Source organism: Crocuta crocuta, unplaced genomic scaffold (assembly GCF_008692635.1).
Source record: "Crocuta crocuta isolate KB4526 unplaced genomic scaffold, BGI_CrCroc_1.0 scaffold127, whole genome shotgun sequence".
Classification (NCBI taxonomy): domain Eukaryota; kingdom Metazoa; phylum Chordata; class Mammalia; order Carnivora; family Hyaenidae; genus Crocuta; species Crocuta crocuta.
In genome coordinates, this window is record NW_027532008.1 from 2,922,977 (window position 1) to 2,948,079 (window position 25,103).

Consider the following 25,103-nt stretch of genomic DNA (forward strand, 5'->3'; position numbering starts at 1 on the left):
GGAAGTGGGAACTGTGTCTCATAACCAGAGAAGGTAGAGGAAGAAACAGGCTCAGACAGGGTATGCAACTTACTCAGTGACTGATCACTATCTGTGCTGAGATTTGAACTCAGGCCTGTGTGACCGTGGAGGCCAGGTTCTTGTCACCAGCCGAGGCTGGCATGAGTCATGGCCAGGATCAGGCTGTCTGGAGCCAGCTCAGCCACTGTTTACTGACCATCAACCCTCTCAGCCATGATCCCTGTCCTCAGGCCCAGCCAGGGATGGCTCACTAGGAATCAGGCTCTAGGTCAGCCTCGGTGCCATTTTATTATCACTACCTTCATTAGCCTAATCACTGACTGCTTATTAGGCAGTCAGGCACTGAGCTGATGTGCGCTGTGTCTTGTGCCAGCACACCCTGCTTTTGGGTATCCCAGAACTTATGATACCAGCAAAAAGCCAATACCCACTATCTATCCATCCATCCATCCATCCATCATCCATCCATCCATCTATCATCCATGCCATCATTCAACATCTCTCTTGATGGCCACTTGTACTAGACCTTGTGCTAGATGCTAAGGGGCACAAAATACACAAGATACAGTCCCTGCCTTCACTGAACATCCTGTCTATGGCAGAGAGAGGCACATACATAACTGTAACACAGAGTGAGCTGAACCATGATAGAGGTATGTTCAATGGGCAGCAGGAACTCAGAAGAGGGGTGATTAAATCTGCCTGGAGGTGAGAAGAATGCTTCAGCCAAGTGGTCACAGCTCTGAGCTAAAGAGAATGAATAGGGGTTTGCCAGGTAGCCAAGGGATGGACATTCCAGATAGAGGGAATGATAGATGCAAAAACATGGAGATGACAGAGAGCAAGGGTGTTCAGCTAACTGCAGATGGTCTGGGGTAACTTGGGCCCAGGGCGGCAAGAGATGGGCCCGGAAAGGTGGACAGGGACCATGTCACAGAACAAGGCAGCGAGAAAGGCAATCCCAGGGAAACTGATGGAGGCAACAAGGCTAAGATTTCATGGGAATCAGTGTGAACAAAGGGGATCATTCATTCCTGGAAGGTCATTCTTGGTGGCTACTAAATAATAACCAGCTAACACTTATTGAGAGTGATGCTCTCAACCATGTCACATGGATTCCATTGTTCAATTCTCACAATAATTGTGAGGAAATTATCACCATTATCTCTATTTTATAAAAGAAGAAACTGAGGCACAGAGAGGCTAAGTGACTTCCTCAAAGCTACACAGTTAATAAGTACAGTCAGGATTTAAACTCAAGTGATCTGAACTTAGGCCAGGTGCTCTTAGGCATCAGGCTGTCTTGGGTCTTTAAAGGCCAGGGATTATCTGGGGCACCTGGCTGGCTCAGTTGGTAGAGCATGCAACTCGTCACCTTGGGGTTGTGAGTTTGAGCCTCACGTTGGGTGTAGAAATACTTCAAATCTTTTTTTAAAAAGGCTAGGGATGATCAACTGGAGAATAAGTAACAGTACCTAAACCCCTTTCCTTCCCCACCACACTACAAGGTGGAACGAGAGGGAAAATGTAGCCTTGGTTACCCTTGAGTTTAAGTTTTTGATGAGAAATCTGTCGTGTGTGTTCCCCTAGGGAAATGGCCCCACTTTCCCTGGAGACAGTCCCCAGTCACACCCAATGGCACATTCCCATGTTGGCGCCAGGAATATCCATTCAATCAGTGGGGATTTACTGAGTCTACTATGTATTGAGTTCTGGAAATTTAGGCTCACAATGACAATTACATGGAACAAGTGCATAACTTCTTGGATCAGCTAACAGCTTTTCTAGAGCACTCTTGTTTGCTATAAAGCACTTACTTTTCTATTTTCAGATTTTCAAAGTATGATTTTAATTCAACCTTTTCTGTGTAATATACAGAAAAATACACAAATCACACATGTACAGTTTGATGAGTTATCACAAAATGAACCCCTCTCTGTAAGCACCACCCAGCTCAAGAAACAGCTTTAGCAACACCCCAGAAATTATTCCCATCACTATGCTCCCCTTCCTCCCTAAATGGCATCACTATCCCTAATTTTCAGCATCATAAGTGAGATTGTTTGTCTTAAGCTTTATATAAATGGAATCATATAGCATGTACTCTTTCGCTTGTCTTTGACTTAATATTATGTCTGAGAGTCATTCCGACCCATTCATATTCATTATTGTAAAGTATCCCATTACACTACAGTACATTTATCCAAGACACTGCTGATGGCCCTTTGGTTCATCAAATATTTCTTTTTTTTATGTTTATTTCTGAGACAGAGAGAGACAGAGTGTGAGTGGGGGAGGGAGGAACAGAAAGAGAGAGAGGGGGGACACAGAATCCGAATCAGGCTCCAGGCTTGGAGCCATCAGCACAGAGCCCAACGTGGGGGGCAAACTCACAAACCGTGAGATCATGACCTGAGCCAAAGTCAGACATTTTTAACTGACTGAGCCACCCAGGCGCCTCTCAAATAATATTTCTGAGACTATGCCTGCACACATGTTTTGGTGCACAGATGTTTTGGTGTGCAGATCTGTTGATACATAACAAAAACTGCAATTACCAAGTCATAGAAAGTGTGCTCAACTTAAGGAGATCTTGCATCTTGCCAAGTTTTCCAAAGTCGCTGTACCAATTTACACTTCCATCAGCAGATTTTAAAATCCAGGTATATATAAGGATCCTGTCCACAATTACACAGACTCTCATTAAAACTTTTTTCCCCCTAGGGGCGCCTGGGTGGCTTAGTCGGTTAAGCGTCCGACTTTCGCTTAGGTCATGATCTCGCGGTTTGTGGGTTCGAGCCCCGCGTCGGGCTCTGTGCTGACTGCCAGCTCAGAGCCTGGAGCCTGTTTCAGTCTGTGACTCCCTCTCTCTCTGACCCTCCCCTGCTCACGCTGTCTCTCTCTCTTCTAGAAATAAATAAAACATTTAAAAAAAATAAAAAAATAAAAAAAAACTTTTCCCCCCTCAAATAGGTGTATATTGGTGACCAACATAATGTAAACTCTTGCTTTATTGTTTTTTTGAAATGAATTGTTTTCCCTTTTAAGATGTTTTACTAAAATTGAGTAAAACAAAATAGCATTTATAAAATATATGTTAACTGTAGGGGCACCTGGGTGGCTCAGTTGGTTAAGCATTCGACTTCAGCTCAGGTCATGATCTTGTGGATTGTGGATTTGAGCCCCACATCAGGCTCTGTGCTGACAGCTCAGAGCCTGGAGCTTGCTTTGGATTCTGTGTCTCCTTCTCTCTCTGCCCCTTCCCTGCTCACGTTCAGATGAGTGCGTGCTCTCTCTCTCTCTCAAAAATAAACAGTAAAAAAAATTTTTTTAAAAAATATATGTTAAGTGTAAAGAAAAACAGTAGAATGAATCCTCATCATGTCCCATAAATTTTGAAGTCATGTCCCCACTTAAGGTAATGATTACACTGCATTTGGGGTTAATCATTTCCTTACTTTTCTTTATGATTTTTAAGTCCTATTTATGTGTCACTAAAAAGGATTTTTTAGTTTGTATTTTTGAACTATATATAAAGAATTCTATTTTCTGACTTGATCATTTTCCCTCAACATCATATACCTGCTGAAAAGTACTCGATGCCCGGGGTGTCTGGGTGGCTTAATCAGTCAGGTGTCTGACTCATGACTTTGGCTTAGGTCATGATCTCACAGCCCGTGGGTTTGGGCTGTACACTGGCAGTGCAGAGCCTGCTTGGGATTCTCTCTGCCTCTTCCCTGCTCATGTGCTGTGCCTCTCTGTCAAAATAAATAACTTTTTTGAAAATCATACTAAATGCCAACTTTTTGCTCTTACAAACACTGCATCTATGAATACTCGTACATATTGTCACATAAAAAAACAAATCTGGACTCAGTAAGGGGAAACTTCTTTTTAAATGATTATTGCAAGAAAGTAAAGGAACTATTGCAAAGGAGAAGAAATCTATTGCAATGGGACCATATGATCTACATGTGCCTTCAAGGTTGAGGCAAGAGGAGTCTATCATTCATAGGGTGGAGTAAACAGGGCTAGAAGGAACTGGGTGTGAGGAAGTGCGGTGACCAGGAGTGGCATGATGAGACAGTAGATCAGAAAATGTTTTACCCTGAAGCCAGCCTATTCTCAGGAGGGGTTGCGCGCTGGCTCAAACTTGGTGGGTGGGTGGGGGAGGCAAAGTTCAGGGACTTGGGGGAAGGAGAGAAGCTTAACCAAAGTTTGGTTAACAAGCATTTTGTTCTGATTGATCAGTGGGGACAAGCAGTTCATCTACGCGTTTACAAGGCAGCGAATTGGAATTTGGAGTCTGTGACTAACCTTGACATACATTCGTAAACAAGGGAGCACCCATGAGTTTTATCTAAGTCATATACGGAAGCTTGTTTCCTTGCAGTAAGCTGTGTTCTAGAACACAAAAAAGGGGAAGATCGGGTTTCTTAACCTTTACTGTTTTCCAGGATCATAGGGCTGGGTGAGGCTCAACATTGCCGATGCAGAGACATATGCGAGAATTTCTTTTAAGTATATATAGAGAAGCGGAATATGGGTAGCTTCACTTCTACTGGGTGTCATATTTTCCAAAGTGGTTGTACTAGTTTACCATCCACAGCAGTGGATGGGAGATCCAGTTACTCTACACTACCACCAATACCAGGATTAAAAATTTTTTTGCCAATCTGGTGGATGTTAAGTGGGTCTCCCTTGATTTCCTTGATTATTGAGAATGAGGCATTTTCAATGTTAATTGGACGTGCTTCTTTCTGTGAAATGTCTTCAGTCCACTCTTCATTTGGATTATCTTTCTTAGAGAGGTGTGGGAGTGCATGAATATGCTTGAGCAGTATAAATGAATGAACCATTAAAAAGTTTCTAAACTGAGAACTAAGATTAAGTGTGGGAAATCCCCAACAACCAAAAAAATCTTAAAAGCTGACCCTCCCTGAGGCTTCTAATTTTATCATCATTAGAGCCTTAGGAAAGAGATCTGTAAACACATTTCCGAAGTGAGTGTTTTCATCATCGCCGGCTTCTCTCTGAGGGTAACCGACCCGAAAACCCGCGCTTGCTCGGCTCCTCAACCACCAGCTGGTGGACCAGTCACCCGTTACGCATCGTTGCACCACGGAAGCCTCGCTCCGTGATAGTCTCGCGAGAGTCGGATCCAGCCGTTCATGTGACAACCCAAGATGGCGGTGCCCAGCGAGGTAGAGGAGGAGGCCACGGTATACTTAATAGTGAGCGGCATTCCCTCTGGTTTGCGCTCTGCCCAGCTCCGGAACTACTTTAGCCAGTTCCGAGAACAGCGCGGTTGCGGTTTCCTGTGTTTCCACTACCGGCATCGGCCTGAGCGGGCTCCTTCCCAGGCTTCTCCAGACTCTGCCCTAACTCCTACGGGCCAGGTTCCTGCCCAGACTTTAGTCGCCGATGCCCGCACTCTTTCCAGCCCGGACTCTGCTCCCGCCCAGACCCGTACCTGCTGCTGCGTCATCTCGGTACGGGGGACAGCTCAGGCCCAGCAGGTTCTTCGCATGTACTCGGGCCGCCGGTGGGTAGATTCTCAGGGGACTTTGTTGCCGGGTCGTTGTTTCATCCGCAGACTTCGACTACCTACTGAGGCATCAGGTACCGGCGGGGAAGATTATAGACCAAGCCTACCAGCCCTGGAACGGAGACACCTTTCGTGAGGGATGATAGGGATAAGTCAGGACTCTGATGATCAGACTCTTAAAGAGTTTAGGTCATTTCCGGACAGAGTTTCAGCCTCAATTCCGTGTTAATTTAACTAGGACTGGGTGTCAGGTTGGGGTGGGGGGAGCGGCGGTACGGAAAGAGGCCTTTTGGATGACCCTTCATTTTCCAATTTATTACATTTCTTCTGATACCTTTTTTTTTCCTGAGAGGTTGATATTGCACTGCCACAGAAGGAAAACAAGGGAAATGAGGTTTCTAATCCTCTTCTTTTTTGTTTGTTTGTTTGTTTGTTTAATTCTGAGAGAGAGAAGGGGCAGTGTGAGCAGGGGAGGATCAGAGAGAGAGGGAGACACAGAATCCCAAGCAGGCTCCAGGCTTGAGCTAGCTGTCAGCACAGAGCCGGAAGCGGGGATCGAACCCACGAACCATGAGATCATGACCTGAGCCAAAGTGGGACACTTAACCGACTGAGCCACCCAGGCTCCCCTCTTCTTGTCTTTTATTACATTCTTTGTTGTTTCCTCCCCAGCCCTCTCTTGGTAAGATGCAAATGAAAAGACAGTCTCTTTTCTCTGGACAGCTCCCATTTTCTTTCTTTCTTTCTTTTTTTTATATGAAACATGTTGTTTTTAATGTTTTATTTATTTCTGAGAGAGAGAGAGAGAGCGTGAGCAGGGGAGGGTCAGAGAGAGACGGAGACACAGAATCTGAAACAGGCTCCAGGCTCTGAGCTGGCAGTCAGCACAGAGCCCGATGCGGGGCTTGAACCCACGAACCGTGGGCTCATGACCTGAGCCAAAGTCAGACACTTAACCGACTGAACCACCCAGGCGCCCCTTGACAGCTCCCATTTTCAAGGGAAGTCACTTTGATGGGGAGCAGAAAACAGTGCAGAGTCCTCTAATTCATTCGTTCAACAAATCTAGCTTATATGCTCCTCCAGTGTGACTCTAGCTGGTGTGCAGAAAACAGACATGTCTGTGCTCAGGATTCAGAGAGGAAAACGGATCTGTAAAAAAGTAACTGGCACAGAGATGGCATTCTTATTGTTAACATTTGCTGTGTACTTACTAGGCACTGCTCTAAGCCTTTCATTTTCTTATTGACTCCTCACAACAATCTATAAGGTAGAGGCTATTGTTACCCTTTTATCGGTGAGGATGCTGAGGGATACAGAAGGTGTGTTACTTGCCCAAGGTTACAGAGCTAGGAAGTGGCAGAGTCTCAGTACAAACCCAAGCATATTGCTGCAGGGTCACAGTACAAACCCAGGTATATTGCCCCAGAACCTATGCTCTTTATCAGCAAGTGTTATGAGATGACAGAGGGGGGACAAACTGATCTCCTAGAGGGATCAGGAAATGTGGCTTTTCATCTGAACCTGAAAGATAAACAGGAGTTTGTAGGAAGGAATGGTGTTCAAAGTAAATGTCATTTGCAAAGACCCAGAGATGTGGAAGTCCATGGAACTTTCAGGGCGTGTCAAATTGTTTGGTATGGTTGAAGCACATGGCTTGAGGATGTGCAGGGAGTGGGGGTTGGTGGTGGTTGAGAATGAAAAAGTCAACAGGAACCAGATCTCAAAGAAACTTGTGTGCTCAGCTGAGGTGCTGAGAAATGGCATGAAATTTTTAGGTGGTTCTGGTCAGGGAATGGAGGAGGCTGCTCTGGAAAAGTATGAAAGGGAGGAAGAGCATCAGGCTAAAAGATTTGAACCAATTCCTGGCTCAAGCGTTGCTGGAGGCTTCTAGGTTTCAAGAGCCGTTCTTCCCTCTGCTTTCCAAGGTTTGGGCTCCTTTCCTTTCAAAACACGCAAGGAGCTGCAGAGTCAGAAAGCTCAGAAGGAGGCCTTTACTCTCGCTGACCTGAAGCAACTGCCGGAGCTGAACCCACCAGTGCTGATGCCCAATGGAAATGTGGGGACTCCTCTGCGGGTCTTTTTGGAATTGATCCGGGCCTGCCGCCTACCCCCTCGGATCATCACCCAGCTGCAGCTCCAGTTCCCCAAGACAGGCTCTTCCCGGCGCTATGGCAATGTACCCTTCAAGTATGAGGACTCAGAGACCGTGGAGCAGGAAGACCTTGTGTACACGGAGGAAGGCGAGGAAATACCCCAAGGAAGCTGCCTAGCGGACCTACCAGCCAGCTCCTGTGGAGAGCCAGCGGAGGAAGGGGAAAAGGAGGAGGAGGAAGAGTCACGCTCAGATGACGTGAGTACAGCAAACTACCCTGTCTTTGCTGACGGCTTAGAGAGGTAAGGCCATCCATAACCACTCTTCAGTTGTAGATCACAATAGTTCTAATCCGGGGAGAGGGGCGTTTCCTCAGGAGGGTTCCAAAGAGTTAGAACTCCCTGCAGTTGAATATAAAAGTGCATTTGCACTTGCAAATACACTTTTCTTTGAGGAGAGGGGTCAGAATTCTTATCAGAATATTCTCAAAGGGGTCTTCTTTGCATCCTCTTAGAAGAATTGTAAGGAGGGTCCTTTTCATAGATGAAAACATACTGACCAAGAGAGAAAATCATCTAAGGAATTAGAGAGATGTGCAGTGTGAACTTGGTCCCCTTTGCTGCTTGTCTAGCCTCTGTGTGCTTTTCATCATGTGGCTGAGAAGTCACATCTGTTTTCTGACCTTGAGTCTGTGGCTTGAACACCATCCTCCACTCTAATTTTATCAATGAGATAGACATTTCTTCTACCTCTTCAAGTTTGGTTGTTCATCCATCAAATTAGGAAAGGTGTGCTTTGGGGGGAAACTTTTTTGCGTGTGCATACCCTGGGTAAAAAGAATAATTCATTTGTCTTCAAACCACTACCCCAGAGCTGCTAACATCTGTACCACATCCTTAGTGTAGTCCTCTCTGGACTGTTCCCAGCGCCTGCTCGACAGCAGTGATTCCTGGGGCTTCTTGGGGTTTAACTAGGACAGGAGCCCCCAAGATTTCAAGCCAGGAGTCATCCTACCATTCCGCAAGTCTAGGCAAGCAGCTGTTCACATAGGCTAGCGCAGGACTCCAGAGGCATTCCAAGATCCATTTCCTGCCCTAGAAGAGCCTCCTCTGAGCCCAGGTTTCCTCATCAGTAGAATGGGAATGATGGTACTCAACCTCGCAGGGCTGTTGGGGTGATTAAGGGAGCTAAGTTATGAGAAGGGCCTGACACACAGTAGACAATAGGTATTAGTTATTGTCCCTTCTTTCTTTATGACATTATATATAGAGGCCTAAATAGTGTGTGCTGATTACCTCTAAACTGAGGAGTTTGGAGACCAGCGAGAGTGCCGTGGCCAAGTTCACATGGGCTGTAGAGCTTGAGGGATGAGGACTGACCAGGTGAAGAGACAGTGGTGGGAGAGGAGGGCAGGTGTTCCCAGCAGGGGGAACAACATGGCCAGCAGCACAGGAGAAGAGTGAGTTGGGCCTGGGGGAAGGTGCCAAGTATGTTGTGACACAGGGGATGGAGAGATATGTTGAGCAAGGCTTCAAGGGCCAAAGACGTGCTGCTTCTAAGAGAAATTTGAAGGAATGGAGCCTCCTGTGCCCTGAGCTGCCCTCCTTGCGGGCATGCAGGTCACTTCTGTCCACCTTCTCCAAGGATGATGACCGTGGCGAGGAGTGGGAGCGTCATGAGGCGCTGCACGAGGACGTGACCAGGCAGGAACGTACCACCGAGCGGCTCTTTGAGGAGGAAATCGAGCTCAAGTGGGAGAAGGGCGGCTCCGGCCTGGTGTTCTACACTGATGCCCAGTTCTGGCAGGAGGAGGAAGGAGGTAATGCTGGCATCCAGGCAAGGGCAGGAGTGATCCCTGCTGCATCCATGCAGGGCTCTCCGCTCCACATTAGGATTCTGCGGTTTGAGGCCAAATACAGGGCTGGAGAAGAGGCTTACCTTGACTGTATATGAGAGACCAGTCATCCTTTTTAGGGGTGGGGGGTTCGTGGAATGGAGAAAAAAAATGCCCTCCGCCCCTGCAAATTCTGAAAGACCCTCCAGAGGAGAAATTTTAAAAAATAATCAAAACCCGCAAGTTCTAGGGGCAGCTGAGTGGCTCAGTCAGTTGAACGTGCGATTCTTGATTTTGGCTCAGGTCATGATCTCATGGTTCGTGGGATCGCAGGGTCTCCTGGGGATTTTCTGTCTCTCTCCCTTCTCTCTCTGCCCCACTCGTGTGCACTCACTCTTGCTGTCTCTCAAAAGAAATAAATAAACATAAAAAAAACCCCAAGTTCTAGAACATGTCTAAGTCTAGATTAACTCTCAACAGAACTGTGAATCCTTAGTTTACTCTCTGATGCTTTTTATCTGCAGACTTTGATGAACAGACAGCCGATGACTGGGATGTGGACATGAGCGTGTACTACGACAGAGGTACTGGGCCAGCGACTGCAGTGTGGGGAGGTGGGACTGGTGCCCTGGCCTTGCAAGGACACTCTCCTAGGCTTGCTTAGCAGAGGCTGAGACAGGACCAGTTCCCCTGGGGTAGCCCACCGAGCGGACTCCTCTCTCAAGTCATCTCCAGTTGCATGCATTAGATGCTAGTTATAGGCAGAGCCTTTTTCCTTTGTGGAGGAAAGATGTGGGGTGAGCCCTCAGGAGGCTCTGGTTCTGGTGGGCAAGCCCTGGTAGAATGGGAGGGTGAGGTGTTTGGGCTCGGGTTAAGAATTTAGATTCTGGAGGGGCGCCTGGGTGGCTCAGTTGGTTAAGCATCCAACCTTGGCTCAGGTTGTGATCTTGCAGTTTGTGAGTTCCGAGCCCCACGTGGGGCTCTCTGCTGTCAGCACAGAGCCTCCTTCGGATTCTCTGTCTTCCTTTCTCTGCTCCTCCCCACTGTCTCTCTCTAAAAATAAATAAACAACAAAAAAGATTAAAATTAAAAAAAAAAAGAATTTAGATTCTGGAGTCAGAAATGACCTGGGAGAGTTTGGGGAGACACTGGGGTAGGAGGGAAAGACCAGAGTTCTAATTCTGTTTCTTATCTTATGACTCTATGACTTCTGCACCAGTTTCCTCATCTGTAAGATGGGAAAACCAGGGTTCCCACTTTTGGTGAGCCTCCAGTCTAATGAGAGAGAGAATAGTAAAATAATAACACCATGAAGAGGAATACGTAAATCTTGTGAAGGTGTCCTAGAAACCTGATTCCTCCCCTTTCTGCTGAGAGAGACCCTTCTACAAACTGAGCTCTGCCTCCTCAGATGGTGGAGACAAGGATGCCCGAGACTCTGTCCAAATGCGTCTGGAACGGAGACTCCGTGATGGCCAGGAGGATGGCTCTGTGATCAAATGCCAAGTGGGCACCTTTGAGCGCCACACCAAGGTAAGCACTGTGTCTGGCCCATTGACCCTTCTCTTTTCCCTCTCTATCTCCATTCCTCCTGCCACCACCACCACCTCCCTGCCCTCCCCCCTCCCCAAGAGCCCCATCTCTTGAGTCTTCTCCCTTCCCCCCACAGGGCATTGGACGAAAGGTGATGGAGCAGCAGGGCTGGACTGAGGGCAAGGGTCTGGGCAGCCAGTGTTCAGGGGTGCCTGAGGCCCTGGATAGTGATGGCCAGCACCCTAGATGCAAGCATGGATTAGGGTGAGTATGGCCAAGGGGTTTTCCTGGGGGCCCAAGCTAGGCTTTCATCTGTACCCTGGTTTCCCCCTTCCCTCTGGTTTTGGAATGTGTCTTGCAGACTCCTAGAGGATGAGCTTCAAAGCAGAATTAGAAGGAAAAGATAGGTTTGGCACTATTTTTTTTTTTTAGATCAAGCTCTAAGTCTTGACAGGATCAGTGATCTCCTGCGGGAGTCATACCCCCTGGTCTGAGGAATTTGGACTTGATTGCCATTAGGGAGTCCCTGTAAGTCACAGAATGGTGACAGTTTGTTCTAAACTCTGTGTATTATTTAAGATGAAGGCAATGTGTGAGACCTCTGGTTGCTGGCCTGTCACTGGATAGATAAGGGGACTGAGGAGCAAAGATCCAAATTTAAAGGCTCAGTCTTTGGGACAAACCAGACAAACCAGAAGTAGTAGCTACTTCTCTGTCTTTTCCCAACCCTTTATTGGAGTTTGAGAGCAGCCCTCTCAGTCTGAGCCCTTTTTCCCCCTCCGTGCAGGTACCATGGAGAGAAGCTACAGCCATTCGGGCAACTGAAGAGACCCCGTGGAACTGGCTTGGGGCTCATCTCCACCGTCTATGATGAGCCCCTACCCCAAGACCAGGGGGAGTCACTGCTGCGACGCCAGCCACCCACCAGCATGAAGTTTCGGGCAGATGTGGCATTTGTGAGGAGTTCCAGCTGTGCCTTGGACAACCCCTCAGAGCACGAATGACAGATTCGGGCCTTCCTTAGTATCACTCATAAGGGCACAAATGGCAGCCCTCTGCCTTGGCCTTAAGTCCCGCCACGGCGGGAGGAACTCTGGGACCGGCAATCTGCGAGGCTTGTTCAGGGGGCTCTGTTCTGAACTTGCCTTCTGGCTCTTCTACCTCAAGGACATTTTTACCAAACGCCCCCTATCCTCTTTTAATTAATACAGCCAAATGACCTCTCGGTCTCCTATCCAAGTCCCTGTTTGGGCTTGCCCATGCCGCCTCCCCCAGTACCTGAACAGCTGGATTGACTGAAGTTGTCACCACAACCTTCGTTGGGGGGTTCGCTGCAAAGGTCAGAAAGAGGGGGAAATGGAGCTGGAAGAGGAGAGGAGGGCTCCTGGTGCTTGCTGGGAAGGGATGATATGGGGGCAAGCCGTCCATCGCCTCCACCCTTGACTGGTTAGGACCGGACAAGGGAAAGGTCGCGAGGTGGTGGCCCGGGTCTGCGACCTAACGGGAGAATAAAGAAGTTGACTACCCGATTTCTCTTTATCTTCTAATTTGGGCCGAAGTAAAGTCGGGAAAGCCTGGGCTACAGTTCCCCCCACCCAAACCCGCTGGAGGAGCCCAAGCCCCGAGGAGAAACGCTCTGCGTCGCCACGCCCCTAGGCGTCAAGCCGCGCCGTCATCTTGGGGGCGGGACTTCCTCTTGGAGCTCCCGCCGTTTCCGACGTCGTCCGGAAGTCGGGCTCTGGTCCTCTCGCAGTGCGCGGGTATCAGCGGTTACTCCTGCGGTGACCGTGGGGTCTAAGTGCAAGTCGGAGATCCCGTCCCCTTCGGCTTGTGTGTCTGCAGAGCTCACCTGTTCCGCGCGGGGCTGCGTACGGCCTATGGCGGGGGCCGCCCCGACCACGGCCTTTGGGCAGGCGGTGATCGGCCCGCCTGGCTCAGGGAAGACCACGTACTGCCTGGGCATGAGTGAGTTCCTGCGCGCGCTGGGCCGGCGCGTGGCGGTGGTGAACCTGGACCCGGCCAACGAGGGGCTGCCGTACGAGTGCGCTGTGGACGTGGGAGAGCTGGTGGGGCTGGGCGACGTGATGGACGCGCTGCGGCTGGGGCCCAACGGCGGCCTGCTCTACTGCATGGAGTACCTGGAGGCCAACCTGGACTGGCTGCGGGCCAAGCTAGATCCCCTCCGTGGCCACTACTTCCTCTTCGACTGCCCAGGCCAGGTGGAGCTCTGCACGCACCACGGCGCCCTGCGTAACATCTTCTCACAGATGGCGCAGTGGGACCTCAGGGTGCGTCTTGGGGTCGAACAGGCTCCTTTTGCAGGTGGAGGAACTGAGACAGGGAGGACAGATACCACGCCCCCATGTCACACAGCGAGGTAGGGGCCGAGTCGCTTTGGAGTAAAACTGGTGTGAGTTCGAATTCAGGCTCTGCCACTGACTCGCTGTGTGGTCCTGGGTAAGTCGGTTTCTCTCTCGGAACCCCAGTTTTCTCATCTGCAGAATGGATGTACTAGCACCCAATTTGGGATTGTTAGAAGTATGGAAAGGGCCATGTAGAAAGTAGCATGGTGATTGTTCTTATGACTTGGTGGGCAAAAGTAAATGAGATCGAGTCAGATGCAATCAGAATGGAGCTCGCTGCCCACTGGGAGGCTTGGTGCAAGGCACCTTGTAAGGAATAATGCCCCATATCTCCTGGCAGAAGGAAATGAGTGTAGCTATTAGAATGGAGCAGAAGCAGGAAGAAACAAATGGGGAAGCCTTGTACTCTGTCCTCAGAAGTCCTCAGTCTCCTGAGAAAGACATAAGCCCTGATGTTTCCTGCCTCCGCAGACCACTCACCCTGTCTCTTCCTCCCCTTCCAGCTGACTGCTGTCCACCTGGTGGATTCTCATTACTGCACAGACCCGGCCAAGTTCATTTCAGTACTGTGTACCTCTCTGGCCACGATGCTGCATGTGGAGCTGCCTCATGTCAACCTGCTCTCCAAGATGGACCTCATTGAGCACTATGGGAAGCTGGGTGAGAGCTTCTGTTCTGGGCAAGCAGGGAGTAGGAAAGGAAACCTCTCAGCTCAAGGGAGCTGTCTCCAGGTACCATGCATGGCATGGTGATCATAGCCACAGGCAGGTCCTGACTCCTGCCTGTTTATTTTGTGCACACTCTGCATGCTAGATATTGTTCAGAATTTGGGGGACAAGAGAGCTATAGATGGTGATATGTACTGCAAAGGAATTCAAGCGATTGGTTGGGAGTGAGTTGAACGAGCGCTATTTGAGATGAGATCTGAATGGTGAGAAGGAGCCAGCCAAGGCTGAACTGTTCTAGGCAGAGGGACCAATAGGAGGAAAGGCCCTTCGGGAAAGAGTTTTTGTGTTTAAGGAAAAAGTGGGGGGAGGGGAGGAAGCCCAGAGTAGCTGAGGTAGCAGTCAGGGAAGGGTGGTAGGAAATGAGGTCAGCTTGGTGGGCCGGGGCTAGAACCTGTACTGTTGACACTCTGGGGAAAGCCAGTGATGAATATTAAGCAAGGAAATAGCATGAATTAAGAACATCATTGTGGCTGTTTGGTGGAGAATGAATTAGAGTGAGCAAGAATACAAACAGAGATCGTTAAGGAGGTTTTTTGCAGCAGCCTAAGCAGTGGTAGTGGGAATGGAGAGAAATAAATCAATCCAGGACTTGCTCAAGAAATAGGGTTTGTTGGTGGATTGGATGTGAAGACTGAGGAATTAAGGATGACTTGAGGGTGCCTTGGTAGCTCAGTCGGTTAAGTGTCTGACTCTTGATTTTGGCTCAGCTCATGTTCCCGGGGTCATGGAATGGAGCCCTTCGTCAGGCTCTGCCCTGACCATGGTGCCTGCTTGGGATTCTCTCTCTTTCCCGCTGCCCCTCTCCCCTACTCACATATGCTCTCTTTTTCTGTCTAAAAAATAAATAAATGAAAATGAAAATCCTTTTTAAAAAGGATAACTGAGGTTTCTGACTGAGCCAGTGGACACATAGAGGTGCCTTAGTCAGGGTGGGAAAGATTGAGGTTCTCGAGAAGCAGGCTGGCACAAGGCAGGGAAGTTGCCTAGGGGCCTCATGGCCAGCATTTTTTTCCTGCAAAATTAGTGCTCTCCTGAGCTGGGGGCATTAGCCCCCTAAATAGCACCTCCAGCCACAAAGGAACCTAGAGAAGAAAAGCTGAAATGACCAGCAGTGAATAGGAAGAAAGGTTGTTGGGGTCACGATGTGTCAGGGCATTGTCCAGGGACGGGGAGGCCTGCTGGCTGCCAGTCGGGACGTGGAAAGATGTCAGCACCTTGAAGCGGCCACCTCAGCCCAGAGTCCTGGTCCATCTCTCAGTAAGCCCAGAAGCTCTGATCTGTCAAAGCTCAGATTTGCAGTCTTCCCACGCCCCTCTCCTCATCCTTCGTGACCTGCAGCCCAGGTACCCACTTGGTGGTCCTTGACCTTTCTAGCTCTGACTCTTGGCAGTCATCCTTACAGAAGACTGTCGTGCAAACCAGATGAGGCCATTGAGGCCCAGAGAAATTACATGAATAGCCCAAGGTCAATCACACAGCTAAGATGTTAAACTGAGATGAAATCTAAACCCATGTGCACCTGGCTCCAACTGCTTAATTCCTGGGGAGAAATGTACCTGTCAGGCAGTCCAAGGAGTTTATTGGAATGTCTGGGACCGTATTCCTTGCAGGCAGGGGGTGTCCATTTCTGATTGGAACACAGCCAGAATGCAGGGAGTGAGTCCGCCGTCCCAACAGCATGATTGCCTTAGCTCACTGTGGGACAGACCAGTCGAATAGCCCAGCTGATTGAGGTTTTCTTGGCAGAAATGGACAGTGCAGGGAAGCCCAGTTTCCTTTTCTTAGGGGAAGTTTGTATTCATAGAACTCCGAGTCATCTAGTCTGATATCCTCATTTTCCATTAAGAAGGAACTGGCCCAGAAGGGAAAGTGATTTATCCAAGAGCCACCCTGCTGGAGTCATAGCACATGTGCCAGGTCCAGGGGTTACTACCGACTGTGAGCTCCATGAGGCAGGGACCAAGGGCTACTCTTGGCACACATTTGATACGTTATTTGTTACCATTGAGCAAGTGCTTCTCTATACCAGACGTTGGGATTTATAGCATTTAATCCTCACGGCAGTTCCATATCCCTACTGTGTGGCAGAGCCAGTGGGCAAAACCAAGTATTTTTTTCCTAAGTAACTTCATTTCACTGCCTTGACAAATATTTGTTGAATGAATGAATGAGTGAAGACAAAAGGAAGAAGGGAAGGAAATATGGTTCCTGTCCTTGGGTCTTTCAGCCTGATGTCATTTGCTCCTGAACATCAGTTTCTCTCCTTAGCCTTCAACCTGGACTACTACACAGAAGTCCTGGACCTCTCCTACCTACTCGACCACCTGGCTTCCGACCCCTTCTTCCGCCACTACCGTCAGCTCAATGAGAAACTGGTGCAGCTCATTGAAGACTATAGCCTGGTCTCCTTCATCCCTCTCAACATCCAGGTACGAGGGACTAAGAGGCCTCTTCCCTTGCCTCTCGGCTCTGACTGTGCCTCGGACTTCATCAAGCTAAGGGTACAGGAGGCTTTGAGGGCCCAAACAGTGGTCTTTGTCCTGGGTCCAACTATCATCCAGTTCCCCTTGGTTTCCTTTTCTTAGAGGAAGTGGCTCCCAGGGGCAGAATTCCAATAAAGAGAATAGACCAAACATTGGCGCTGTCTACTCTGTATTGCTGAGTTCTCTCTACACATGTCCCCTCACCCGTGTGAACATGGGTGATTTCAGAAAGTGGCTAGCAAGGGACTTGACCAAAGCCAAAGATGGGTCTCTCAACCTCCTTCGGGAGGGGTACCCACCTGTTGACTTTGCAAAGTAGTCCCCAACCCCAGTGCATGGACTTGGGCAAACTTATCTGTTTCCTGTGTAATACCATGCTTTTCTTCTCTGAAATGAGAAGATGAACTCTACAATATTAATCACAACAACTACCACTTATTGAAGGCTTTCTGTGCTAGGCATTAGGCTAAGGACTTGTACATGCAGTATTTTGGTCTTTCCTTCCTGTCATGTGATGTATGGATGTATTACTTTTATGTGAATGAGCAAACAGATTGTATGCATATTTATTGGGTGCCTAAGTTAGCTAAGTACGATGTCCGGCACTGAGGATGCCTCCCCAGATAAGTCCCTGACCTCATTGGGCACACAGTCAAATAGAGGAGGCAGATGAGTTAATAACTTGTCAAAAGTAAGATGGTGGGATTAGAGCTATACTAGGATAGGCCCAGGGGACTATGGGTGTGCATAAGAGGAGCTTATCTGTTCTGATTTGGGTGGGTTGTGGTCAGGAAAGATGGGATGTAGCCAGGCCTCTGGGGACGTGGGGAACTACTCCAGGCACAGAAGCCGCACGAGGCAAGGTTGAAAGGGATGTTTGGAGGCTGCAGGCACTTTGACGCGTCCTCCGTTCCACATACCTCTGTTTCACTCACAAGGCTGTTTCTTCCCTCCCTGTCCAGGACAAGGAGAGTGTCCAGCGGGTCCTACAGGCTGTGGATAAAGCCAATGGCTACTGCTTCGGGGTCCAAGAGCAGCGAAGCCTCGAGGCCATGATGTCCGCTGCAGTGGGAGCTGACTTCCATTTCTCCTCGTATCCTTGCTCTCTAGCCTCTTGGTCACAGCCATGGGGGAGACCTGGGCTCCGGAGTGGCCACGTCCCTTGTAGAGGACTGATTTCATGCTGAACAGTGGGGCTCCCTGGTGACTATCTCTCAGGTGCAAAGACTGGTCCCTTAGAAGGCTCGGTGTCGGTTGTACCTGAGGGCAAGGGAGGATACTGATCAGAAGGAGCAGCAAATACAGATGCGAGGAAATGAAAGGGCATCGGTCATTTGGGAGAGAGAGATGCAAGGGGTTTGGTTTGTTTCTTGTCCTGACCATGAAAGGGAAAGGGGGAAGTAGGGGTGCAGGGGCAGGAGGCAGGGCTGACAGCGGGGGGGCTCGCATGCCCTGCTAAGGAGCGTGGACTTCAGCTTGTGGGTGGGCAGTGGGAACCAGCGCAGCACGGCTGTGCAGGGCGTGACATGATCACCTACACTTCTTTTATTTAATTTTTTTTTTTAACGTATGTTTATTTTTGAGAGAAAGAGTGTGAGCAGGAGAGGGGAGGAGAAAGAGGGAGACACAGAATCCGAAGCAGGCTCCAGGCTCAGAGCCTGATGCGGGGCTTGAACTCATGAACAGTGAGATCACGACCTGAGCTGAAGTCGGACGTTTAACCAACTGAGCGGCCCTGCCACCCCCAGGTGTATATTTTTTTAAAGGCCCTCCGAATGCAGAATTGCGTTTAGGGATATGAGTGGAGGCGCAAGAGTGTTTACAATCTGTAGATGAGAAGAGATGAAATGTTAGTGGTGAGAATGGAAAGAAGGGTATGGATTGGATAAAAGGAGATGGACTTCCAGAGTCAGTGACTGGGTGGTTATGGGAATAGATGGGGGTACAGCAGAAGTTAGACTCCCAGGCTTCTGGCTCATACCCAGGTATGGGCCGTTCTGTTAGTCACTGACGCAGGAAGAGGAAGGGAAGAGGGCAAGTTTCTCACACGCGTGGCAGGGATGGGCGCTGGCAGATGTGCCGTGTTTGAGGGGACCGTGGGGCAGCCAGCGCTGTCTGGGAGGCAGCTAGACCTCCGGAGCTGGAGCTGGATTAGTGACCAATGGGATGGAGCTAAGGTCATGTGTTGGTGTCTCCTCGGGTCACCGAGGCCGCGGGTGAAGCAGGATGGAAATGCAGGCCTGTTAGGGTAGTTTCAGAGGTTTGACCCTGACACAGCATGCCGGAGACGACGGGGGCTCCAGAGTCCTTGGTGTGGAGGAAGATAATTCCAGCCGGTACCTTCTGCTCTGTGTCCGGCCCTTTCACAAGTGGGAAGCAGAGCTCACAGGGAACCAGACAAGTTATAAATGGTGGTGGTAGAGTGCACAGTGCTCGATGAAGGGGTTGAGATGCTGCCTCACACTTGCGGTTAATGTCGGCAAGTTCAACTGCATGTGCTCAGCAAAAACGTGAAGGGGCAGTTTCGGTAGTGCTGAATTTTCTTTGTATGCCGTGCGTTGCTTGATGCATTCATACATGTTGTGCAAGATTCTGTTTATAAAACGGTATACTTTTTGATAGATGATTTAAGGAATTTTCAAGGGTACTTTTTTTTTTTAATTTATTTCTGAGAGAGAGAGAGGCGGCGTGAGCAGGGGAGGGTCAGAGAGAGAGGGAGACACAGAATCCGAAACAGGCTTCAGGCTCTGAGCTGTCTGTCAGCACAGAGCCTGATGCGGGGCTCGAACCCACGAACTGTGAGATCTGACCTGAGCTGAAGTCGGATGCTTAACCGACTGAGCCACCCAGGCGCCCTTTTCAAGGGTATTTTTAACCATATGCATTTGTGCTGATTTTAGGTTTTTTGTTTTTTGTTTAAAAAATTTTTTTTAAGTTTATTTATTTTGAGAGAGAGAGTGGGGGGAGTGGCAGAGAGAGAGGAGAGAGAATCCCAAGCAGGCTCTGAGCTCGGCTCGATCACATGAACCATGAGATATGACCTGAGCTGAAATCGAGAGTTGGGACATTTAACTGACACTTAAACACCCAGGTTCCCCTATTTGTGCTGATTTTAGATTCTGCCCCCTACCCTAATCCTCTTAAGGTTCAAATTCATTCCATGTCTAAGATCATTAAGGATTGGGGCACCTGGGTGGCTCAGTCAGTTGAGCGTCTGACTCTTGGTTTCAGCTCAGGTCACCGTCTCCCGATTCACGGGATCGAGTCCCACGTCGGGCTCTGTGCTGCCAGCACAAAGCCTGCTTAGGATTCTCTCGCTCCCTCTCTCTCTGTCCCTCCCCCGAGCACACTCAGAGTGCACTCAAAATAAATAAACATTTTTAGAGAAAGATCATTAAGGATTGGTATAAAGAAGGGAAAAATCAGCTCTGCCGAGGAGTGGGTGGGTCCAGGAAGCTTCACGGAGGTGGTGACACTGGAGTTGTGTTCTCTTAAAGTGAGGGTGAGCTCGGCTGACTGATGAAGAGGGAAAGGGAATTCCAGGCCAAGACCGTAGTATGTACAAAGGCATGGCAGTTCGAGGTTGAGGCACGTGTGGCGAGTTACAGGTGGAATAGCACGACTCGTGGGCAGGGCAGGGCTTTGGCTGAAGACAGTGATCGGGCCAGACAGACGGTCACAGACAATGCAGGGCCTCACGTGTCCTCAGGAATGTGGACTCCAGGTGGAGACAAGGCAAGTTTGAGGTTATTTCACGTCAAGCGAGGTGGACCTCACTCCTCCTGAGCGAATCTCAGGGCCGACTTGCACTGGAACAAGGCATTATTTCTTGAGGAAAAGAGAGGGGGACGGGGCACAGGTCCAGAGTCCCTTGAGTAGGGGTGAGATGGATTTTGGTGGCTGGATCCATAAGAGATGGGAAAGAGGAGCGCCTGGGTGGCTTAGTCAGTTAAGCGTCCGACTTTCGCTTAGATCATGATCTCGCGGTTCGTGGGTTCAAGCCCCGCGTCGGGCTCTGTGCTGACTGCCAGCTCAGAGCCTGGAGCCTGTTTCGGTCTGTGACTCCCTCTCTCTCTGAGCCTCCCCTACTCAAGCTGTCTCTCCTCTCTCTCTCTCCTAGAAATAAATAAAAATATTAAAAAATAAAAAAAAAGAGATGGGAAAGAAAGTCCGTACCCTGAACATCATTTAGTGGACTTCATATCTGCTGGCAGAATCTCATTTAATCTTCCTTTAGTCCCGTCTTTTTTTTTTTTCCTTAAGATCATTTATTTTGAGAGAGAGAGAGAGAGAGTGTGTGTGTGTGTGTGTCCTTCCCAAGTATCTGCACTGTCAGCGCAGAGCCTGATGCAGGCTCGAACCCAGGAACTGTGAGATCAGGACCTGAGCTGAAATCCAGAGTCGGATGCTTCACTAACTGAGTCACCCAGGCGCCCTTCAGTCCCTTCTGATAGATGAGGCAGCTGGGGCTGGGAGGTCCTTCTCCCAGGATGTGCTGGAAGGACAGTTCCAACCTCAGTCTCCCTGGTTGTAGAACCTCAGTTTCTGACACGGGAGTCACCTAGTAGAAGAGCCATGGTGGCCGTCCTTCCGTGTTCAACGGCCACATCCTCAGACCCACACCCAGACGTCGGGCTAGCCTCGCGGTGCTCCCTCAGCCGCAGCACAGCCTTTTTCTCCACGAGTCCGATTAGCATCCTTCCCGCTCCCGCAGAAATTAGTTGTTTGAGTCTCTTGAGTTCCCTCCCATGGCGGAAGAGAAGTTGGAAACACTTAGTGAGCACCTGCTGTGTACTAGGTGCTGTACTAGGCACTTCGTATTGTCTCACTTGATCCTCACAATGACTCTGTTCTACGGACGAGAAAAAAGGATGTGGCAGAAGCAGGATTCAACCCCCTGGCGGCCTAGCTGTGAGCATGTGACCTAACACAGCTGCAGGGTTAGTCCGTCTGGGCCCTTGACCCTCAGCAGTGTGGGGAAGAGACAAATACGGGAGCATTTGGGTCTGGATTTCTTGCTTGTTTAATGTTTTTGTTGTTTTTTTTTAAATTTTTTTAATGTTTATTCATTTTTTTTTTAATGTTTTTATTCATTTCTAGGAGAGAGAGAGAGAGAGACAGCATGAGCAGGGGAGGNAAAGAGAGAGAGAGAGAGAGAGAGAGAGAGAGAGAGAGAGACTCTGAAGCAGGCTCCAGGCTCTGAGCTGTCAGCACAGAGCCCCACACGGGGCTCAAACCCACAAAAGGTGAGATCCTGACCTGAGCCAAAGTCACACCCAACCGACTGAGCCACCCAGGCACCCCAGTGTTTGTTTATTTTTGAGAGAGAGAAATCATGTGCGGGGGTAGGGGGGCAGAGAGAAGGGGACAGAGGCCTCTTTGATGACAACACAGAGCCTGACACGGGACTTGAACCCACAAACTGTGAGATCATCACCTGAGCCAAAGTCAGACGCTCCGCCGACTGAGCCAGCCAGGCGCCAGGGTCTGGATGTTTTGAGGGGCCTCTCAGACCCAGCTGGGCCGTGTTGCCTGGAGCTGTAATGGTGGGAAAGGGGGAGGAATGGGAGCAGTCCGCCAAGACAGAGTTCTAGCGCCGGCATCAGCACAGGTCAGCTCCTGCCCAGCCCAGTTCCCCACCCTTGCCCACGCTACCAGCCTTGACACCCCCTCTCAGCACCCTGGGCATCCAGGAGAGGTACCTGGCACCCTCCGACCAGTCAGTGGAGCAGGAAGCCATGCGGCTGTAGCAGCGAGCTGGGCTCTGCAGAGCAAGAAGCAGAACCCAGCACTGGAGAAAGAGGCAGCTGCCACGGCAGCGGACAGCCCGGCCGACTCTGATCGAGAGCGATCTTCCAACCAGGCAGAGCGCTCACCGCACCGTCGGTGGTTGCCGTTGCCAGGAACTCAGCGCCAGCCCCGCTATGATGGGATATGGTACAGATACGAGAGTTTACTTTCTACTCTTTGTGACTTCCAAGCTTTCCTCAACCATCCAGGCCCAGAGAGTTGAGCCAGAAGAACAAGGTTATGGGACCTTCTTTTAGAAGAGGCCTCTTTCTTTATACAGGACGTCGTTTCCACCAAAGCACAGGACTGACAGTCTCCAGTCGGGTGATTTTGTAAATTCGCGGTTTTAGCAGGGAGCCTGGAGCCTGAGCTCCCACAGGGGACGCTCCCTAGCAGATCGGAGTGTTTCGTGTTCGTGGTATTTATTTTATGATTTTAGTCCTTTTTGGCAAGGGTTAGCGAGTTTTCCATTTATACCAGTTATTAAAAGTTTACTTTGACATTGTGAAACGTGAGTCGTTTAAAGAAAAATAGTAAGTACACAACACGACCTCGTCAGGAGTGTGACCGGAGGTTGGAAGTGATGGAGTTGCTCCATTGGCTTTTCCTGCAACTGGTTGCATGTAATTCATGTTTTCAACCAATAGGTGGCAGTCCAGGCTTATTTTTTTTGCAGTCACAGCCTGGAGGCAGCAGGGGATGGATGGCAGTTGTGCCAGAAGTCCTCTTTGCAGACACTCAGTCCTGTTAACACGAGAGAAGGGCTTGGCATTTCACAAGGTGCTTCCACACACCTGGTTCTCATGGGGGTCTCACAGCAGCGCCCGGAGATCTGGACAAGACAGAGTATTAGAAAGCCCATTTTATGATGAGGAAACAGATGAGTTTGAACTTTGGTCAGTCTGGCTGTCTTGTCCGCTTTGTTGACTATTCTTTTTTTTTTAGGTTTATTTGTTTACTTTGAAAGAGAGAGAGAGTGAGCTGGGGAGGGCCAGAGAGAGAGAGAGAGCGAATCCCAAGCAGGTTCCACGCTGCCAGGACAGAGGCCGCTGTGCGGCTCGGATTCCTGAACCGGGAGGAGCTCATGACCTGAGCTGAAATCTAGAGTCAGATGCTTGACCTACCTAGCCACCCAGGCGCTCCTTTGCTGACTTCTTCACTGTGAATTCTTTTTTTTTTTAAGTTTATTGTCAAGTTGGTTTCCATATAACACCCAGTGCTCATCCCCACAAGTGCCCTCCTCCATGCCCATCTCCTCCTTCCCCTCCCCCCACACCCATCAGTCCTCAGTTTGTTCTCAGAATTCAAGAGTCTCTCATGGTTTGCCTCCCTCCCTCTCCCCCACTATTTCCCCCCTTCTTCTCCCTCACGGTCCTCCGTTAAGTTCCTCCGAATTCATTGTGAATTCTTAATGGAGAAAAGCCATGGCGCTTCTCTCACAGGATCTGTGGCCAATCAGGGGGATATATTTAAACACCTTGTAGACTATTATTGAATCATAAATCAAGGGGAAGACAAGTCACTGGTGGTTTGGACAGTCGGAGAATTCAGCTTAGGAGAATCTGTTCCGAAGTGGCATTGAGATGGGGGTGATGGAGCTTTACTTCCCAACTTGAGGAGTCAGAGCAGAAGGCAGAAGAGTGAGGGGCTGTGAGGAGGCTCCTCTAGCTGGAAGAGTACGAAAGCAGCCAACCTCTGCTCCCACGCCTGGCCACGTAGGGGATAATTACTAGGTGCTGCGTCCCCAGCCTCTTTCATCTGAGAAGTTCAAAGCACCGCACCCCTATTAACACCCTACAGTAGGTGGGGAGTATCAACAGCAAGCCAGGGAAACTGAGGCCAGGAGGCCCAGCCTAGGGATGGCTGTGAGTCACCTGTGGGGCCTGGAATCCAGGAATCTTGACGCCCAGGTCACTGGACAAATCGCTCATCAGATAGGGTGTGAGGGTGGATGCTGGATTTGAACATAGGACTGGTAGCTGTGGTCAGGGGCTCTGATGCTTGCCCCATCACCCTGGCTCTTGGCCATAGCAAACCAGCTGCAAGGAAGGTGTCATTTGAACTTTATGGCCTCACATCCAAGCACTCTGAGCGTTTATTCTCTGCAGTCATGGAGTGGAGAAAAATGGAAGTCATCCAAAACGGAATTTTCAGGTCTTGTTGTGACAGCAAGGAGGTGTTTTCCCCTCCAGGAAAGGTACCTCTGTTCACCTTCTGATGGCAAAATGGTTTTCTGTTTCCCTGCCGTGGTGGGAGGGGTTGGAAAATGAAAAGTCAAGTCATCCATAATCCCATAACATAAATAATAAAACATTTGTAATCTGTAATAAATTTTATATCCAAACGTTTAAATATATTTTGTGTTTCTCGGTCTTTTCTGTACGTGGAGAGGGATAGCTAGAGCATTTGTATGAGCGGAATATGTTATACTTGCTTTGTAACCTGTGTTTTTTTAGTCAACGCTTCTTTCATCCAGTTAAAATACAAAGACCTTTTTAATATCTACATAATATTCCACGGTAAGGCTATCGCATTATTTACCTGTCCAGACTCCCATGGTGAGCCTAAGTCATTACTGATTGTTTGCTTTCGTAAATAGTGCCGTGATTATATTTTCGTACTCAAATCTTTGTCCGAGCCTCTGATTTTTCACTTCTGATGAACTCCTAGAAATGAAACAGCTGATATTTCCCAGGTTCTGGATTCAT

General features: G+C 49.3%; 2 protein-coding genes across 3 annotated transcripts; both read left to right on the forward strand.

Moving 5' to 3' along the window:
• The first annotated feature begins 5,198 nt into the window (after window positions 1-5,198).
• GPATCH3 (G-patch domain containing 3) lies at window positions 5,199-12,560 on the forward strand. The gene is made up of 7 exons (XM_077775773.1): window positions 5,199-5,643; window positions 7,498-7,922; window positions 9,309-9,483; window positions 10,023-10,082; window positions 10,910-11,031; window positions 11,168-11,295; window positions 11,819-12,560. Exons 1-7 carry the CDS (start codon window positions 5,208-5,210, stop codon window positions 12,033-12,035), a joined length of 1,563 nt encoding a protein of 520 aa, XP_077631899.1. The 5' UTR covers window positions 5,199-5,207; the 3' UTR covers window positions 12,036-12,560.
• Window positions 12,561-12,759: 199 nt separating this feature from the next.
• On the forward strand, window positions 12,760-24,751 carry GPN2 (GPN-loop GTPase 2). 2 transcript variants are annotated; one of them, XM_077775750.1, is made up of 5 exons: window positions 12,760-13,319; window positions 13,898-14,054; window positions 16,391-16,551; window positions 17,568-17,698; window positions 22,283-24,751. In XM_077775750.1, the coding sequence occupies exons 1-5, from the start codon at window positions 12,909-12,911 to the stop codon at window positions 22,353-22,355; spliced, it is 933 nt and encodes a 310-aa protein (XP_077631876.1). In that variant the 5' UTR covers window positions 12,760-12,908; the 3' UTR covers window positions 22,356-24,751. The 2 variants fall into 2 exon arrangements, with proteins under 2 accessions (XP_077631876.1, XP_077631877.1); XM_077775751.1 differs by having other exon boundaries at window positions 12,760-13,250.
• Window positions 24,752-25,103: the final 352 nt, after the last annotated feature.

What these genes read in the sequence shown, in the direction of transcription:
- GPN2 (XM_077775750.1), top strand. Translation starts at nt 12,909, where the DNA reads ATGGCGGGGGCCGCCCCGACCACGGCCTTTGGGCAGGCGGTGATCGGC. An exon ending in TGGCGCAGTGGGACCTCAGG is followed by an intron (nt 13,320 to 13,897) that starts GTGCGTCTTGGG and finishes CTCCCCTTCCAG; the next exon opens with CTGACTGCTGTCCACCTGGT. An exon ending in TCATCCCTCTCAACATCCAG is followed by an intron (nt 16,552 to 17,567) that starts GTACGAGGGACT and finishes CTCCCTGTCCAG; the next exon opens with GACAAGGAGAGTGTCCAGCG.
- GPATCH3 (XM_077775773.1), top strand. Translation starts at nt 5,208, where the DNA reads ATGGCGGTGCCCAGCGAGGTAGAGGAGGAGGCCACGGTATACTTAATA. An exon ending in ACTACCTACTGAGGCATCAG is followed by an intron (nt 5,644 to 7,497) that starts GTACCGGCGGGG and finishes CTGCTTTCCAAG; the next exon opens with GTTTGGGCTCCTTTCCTTTC. An exon ending in CTGGCAGGAGGAGGAAGGAG is followed by an intron (nt 9,484 to 10,022) that starts GTAATGCTGGCA and finishes TTTTATCTGCAG; the next exon opens with ACTTTGATGAACAGACAGCC.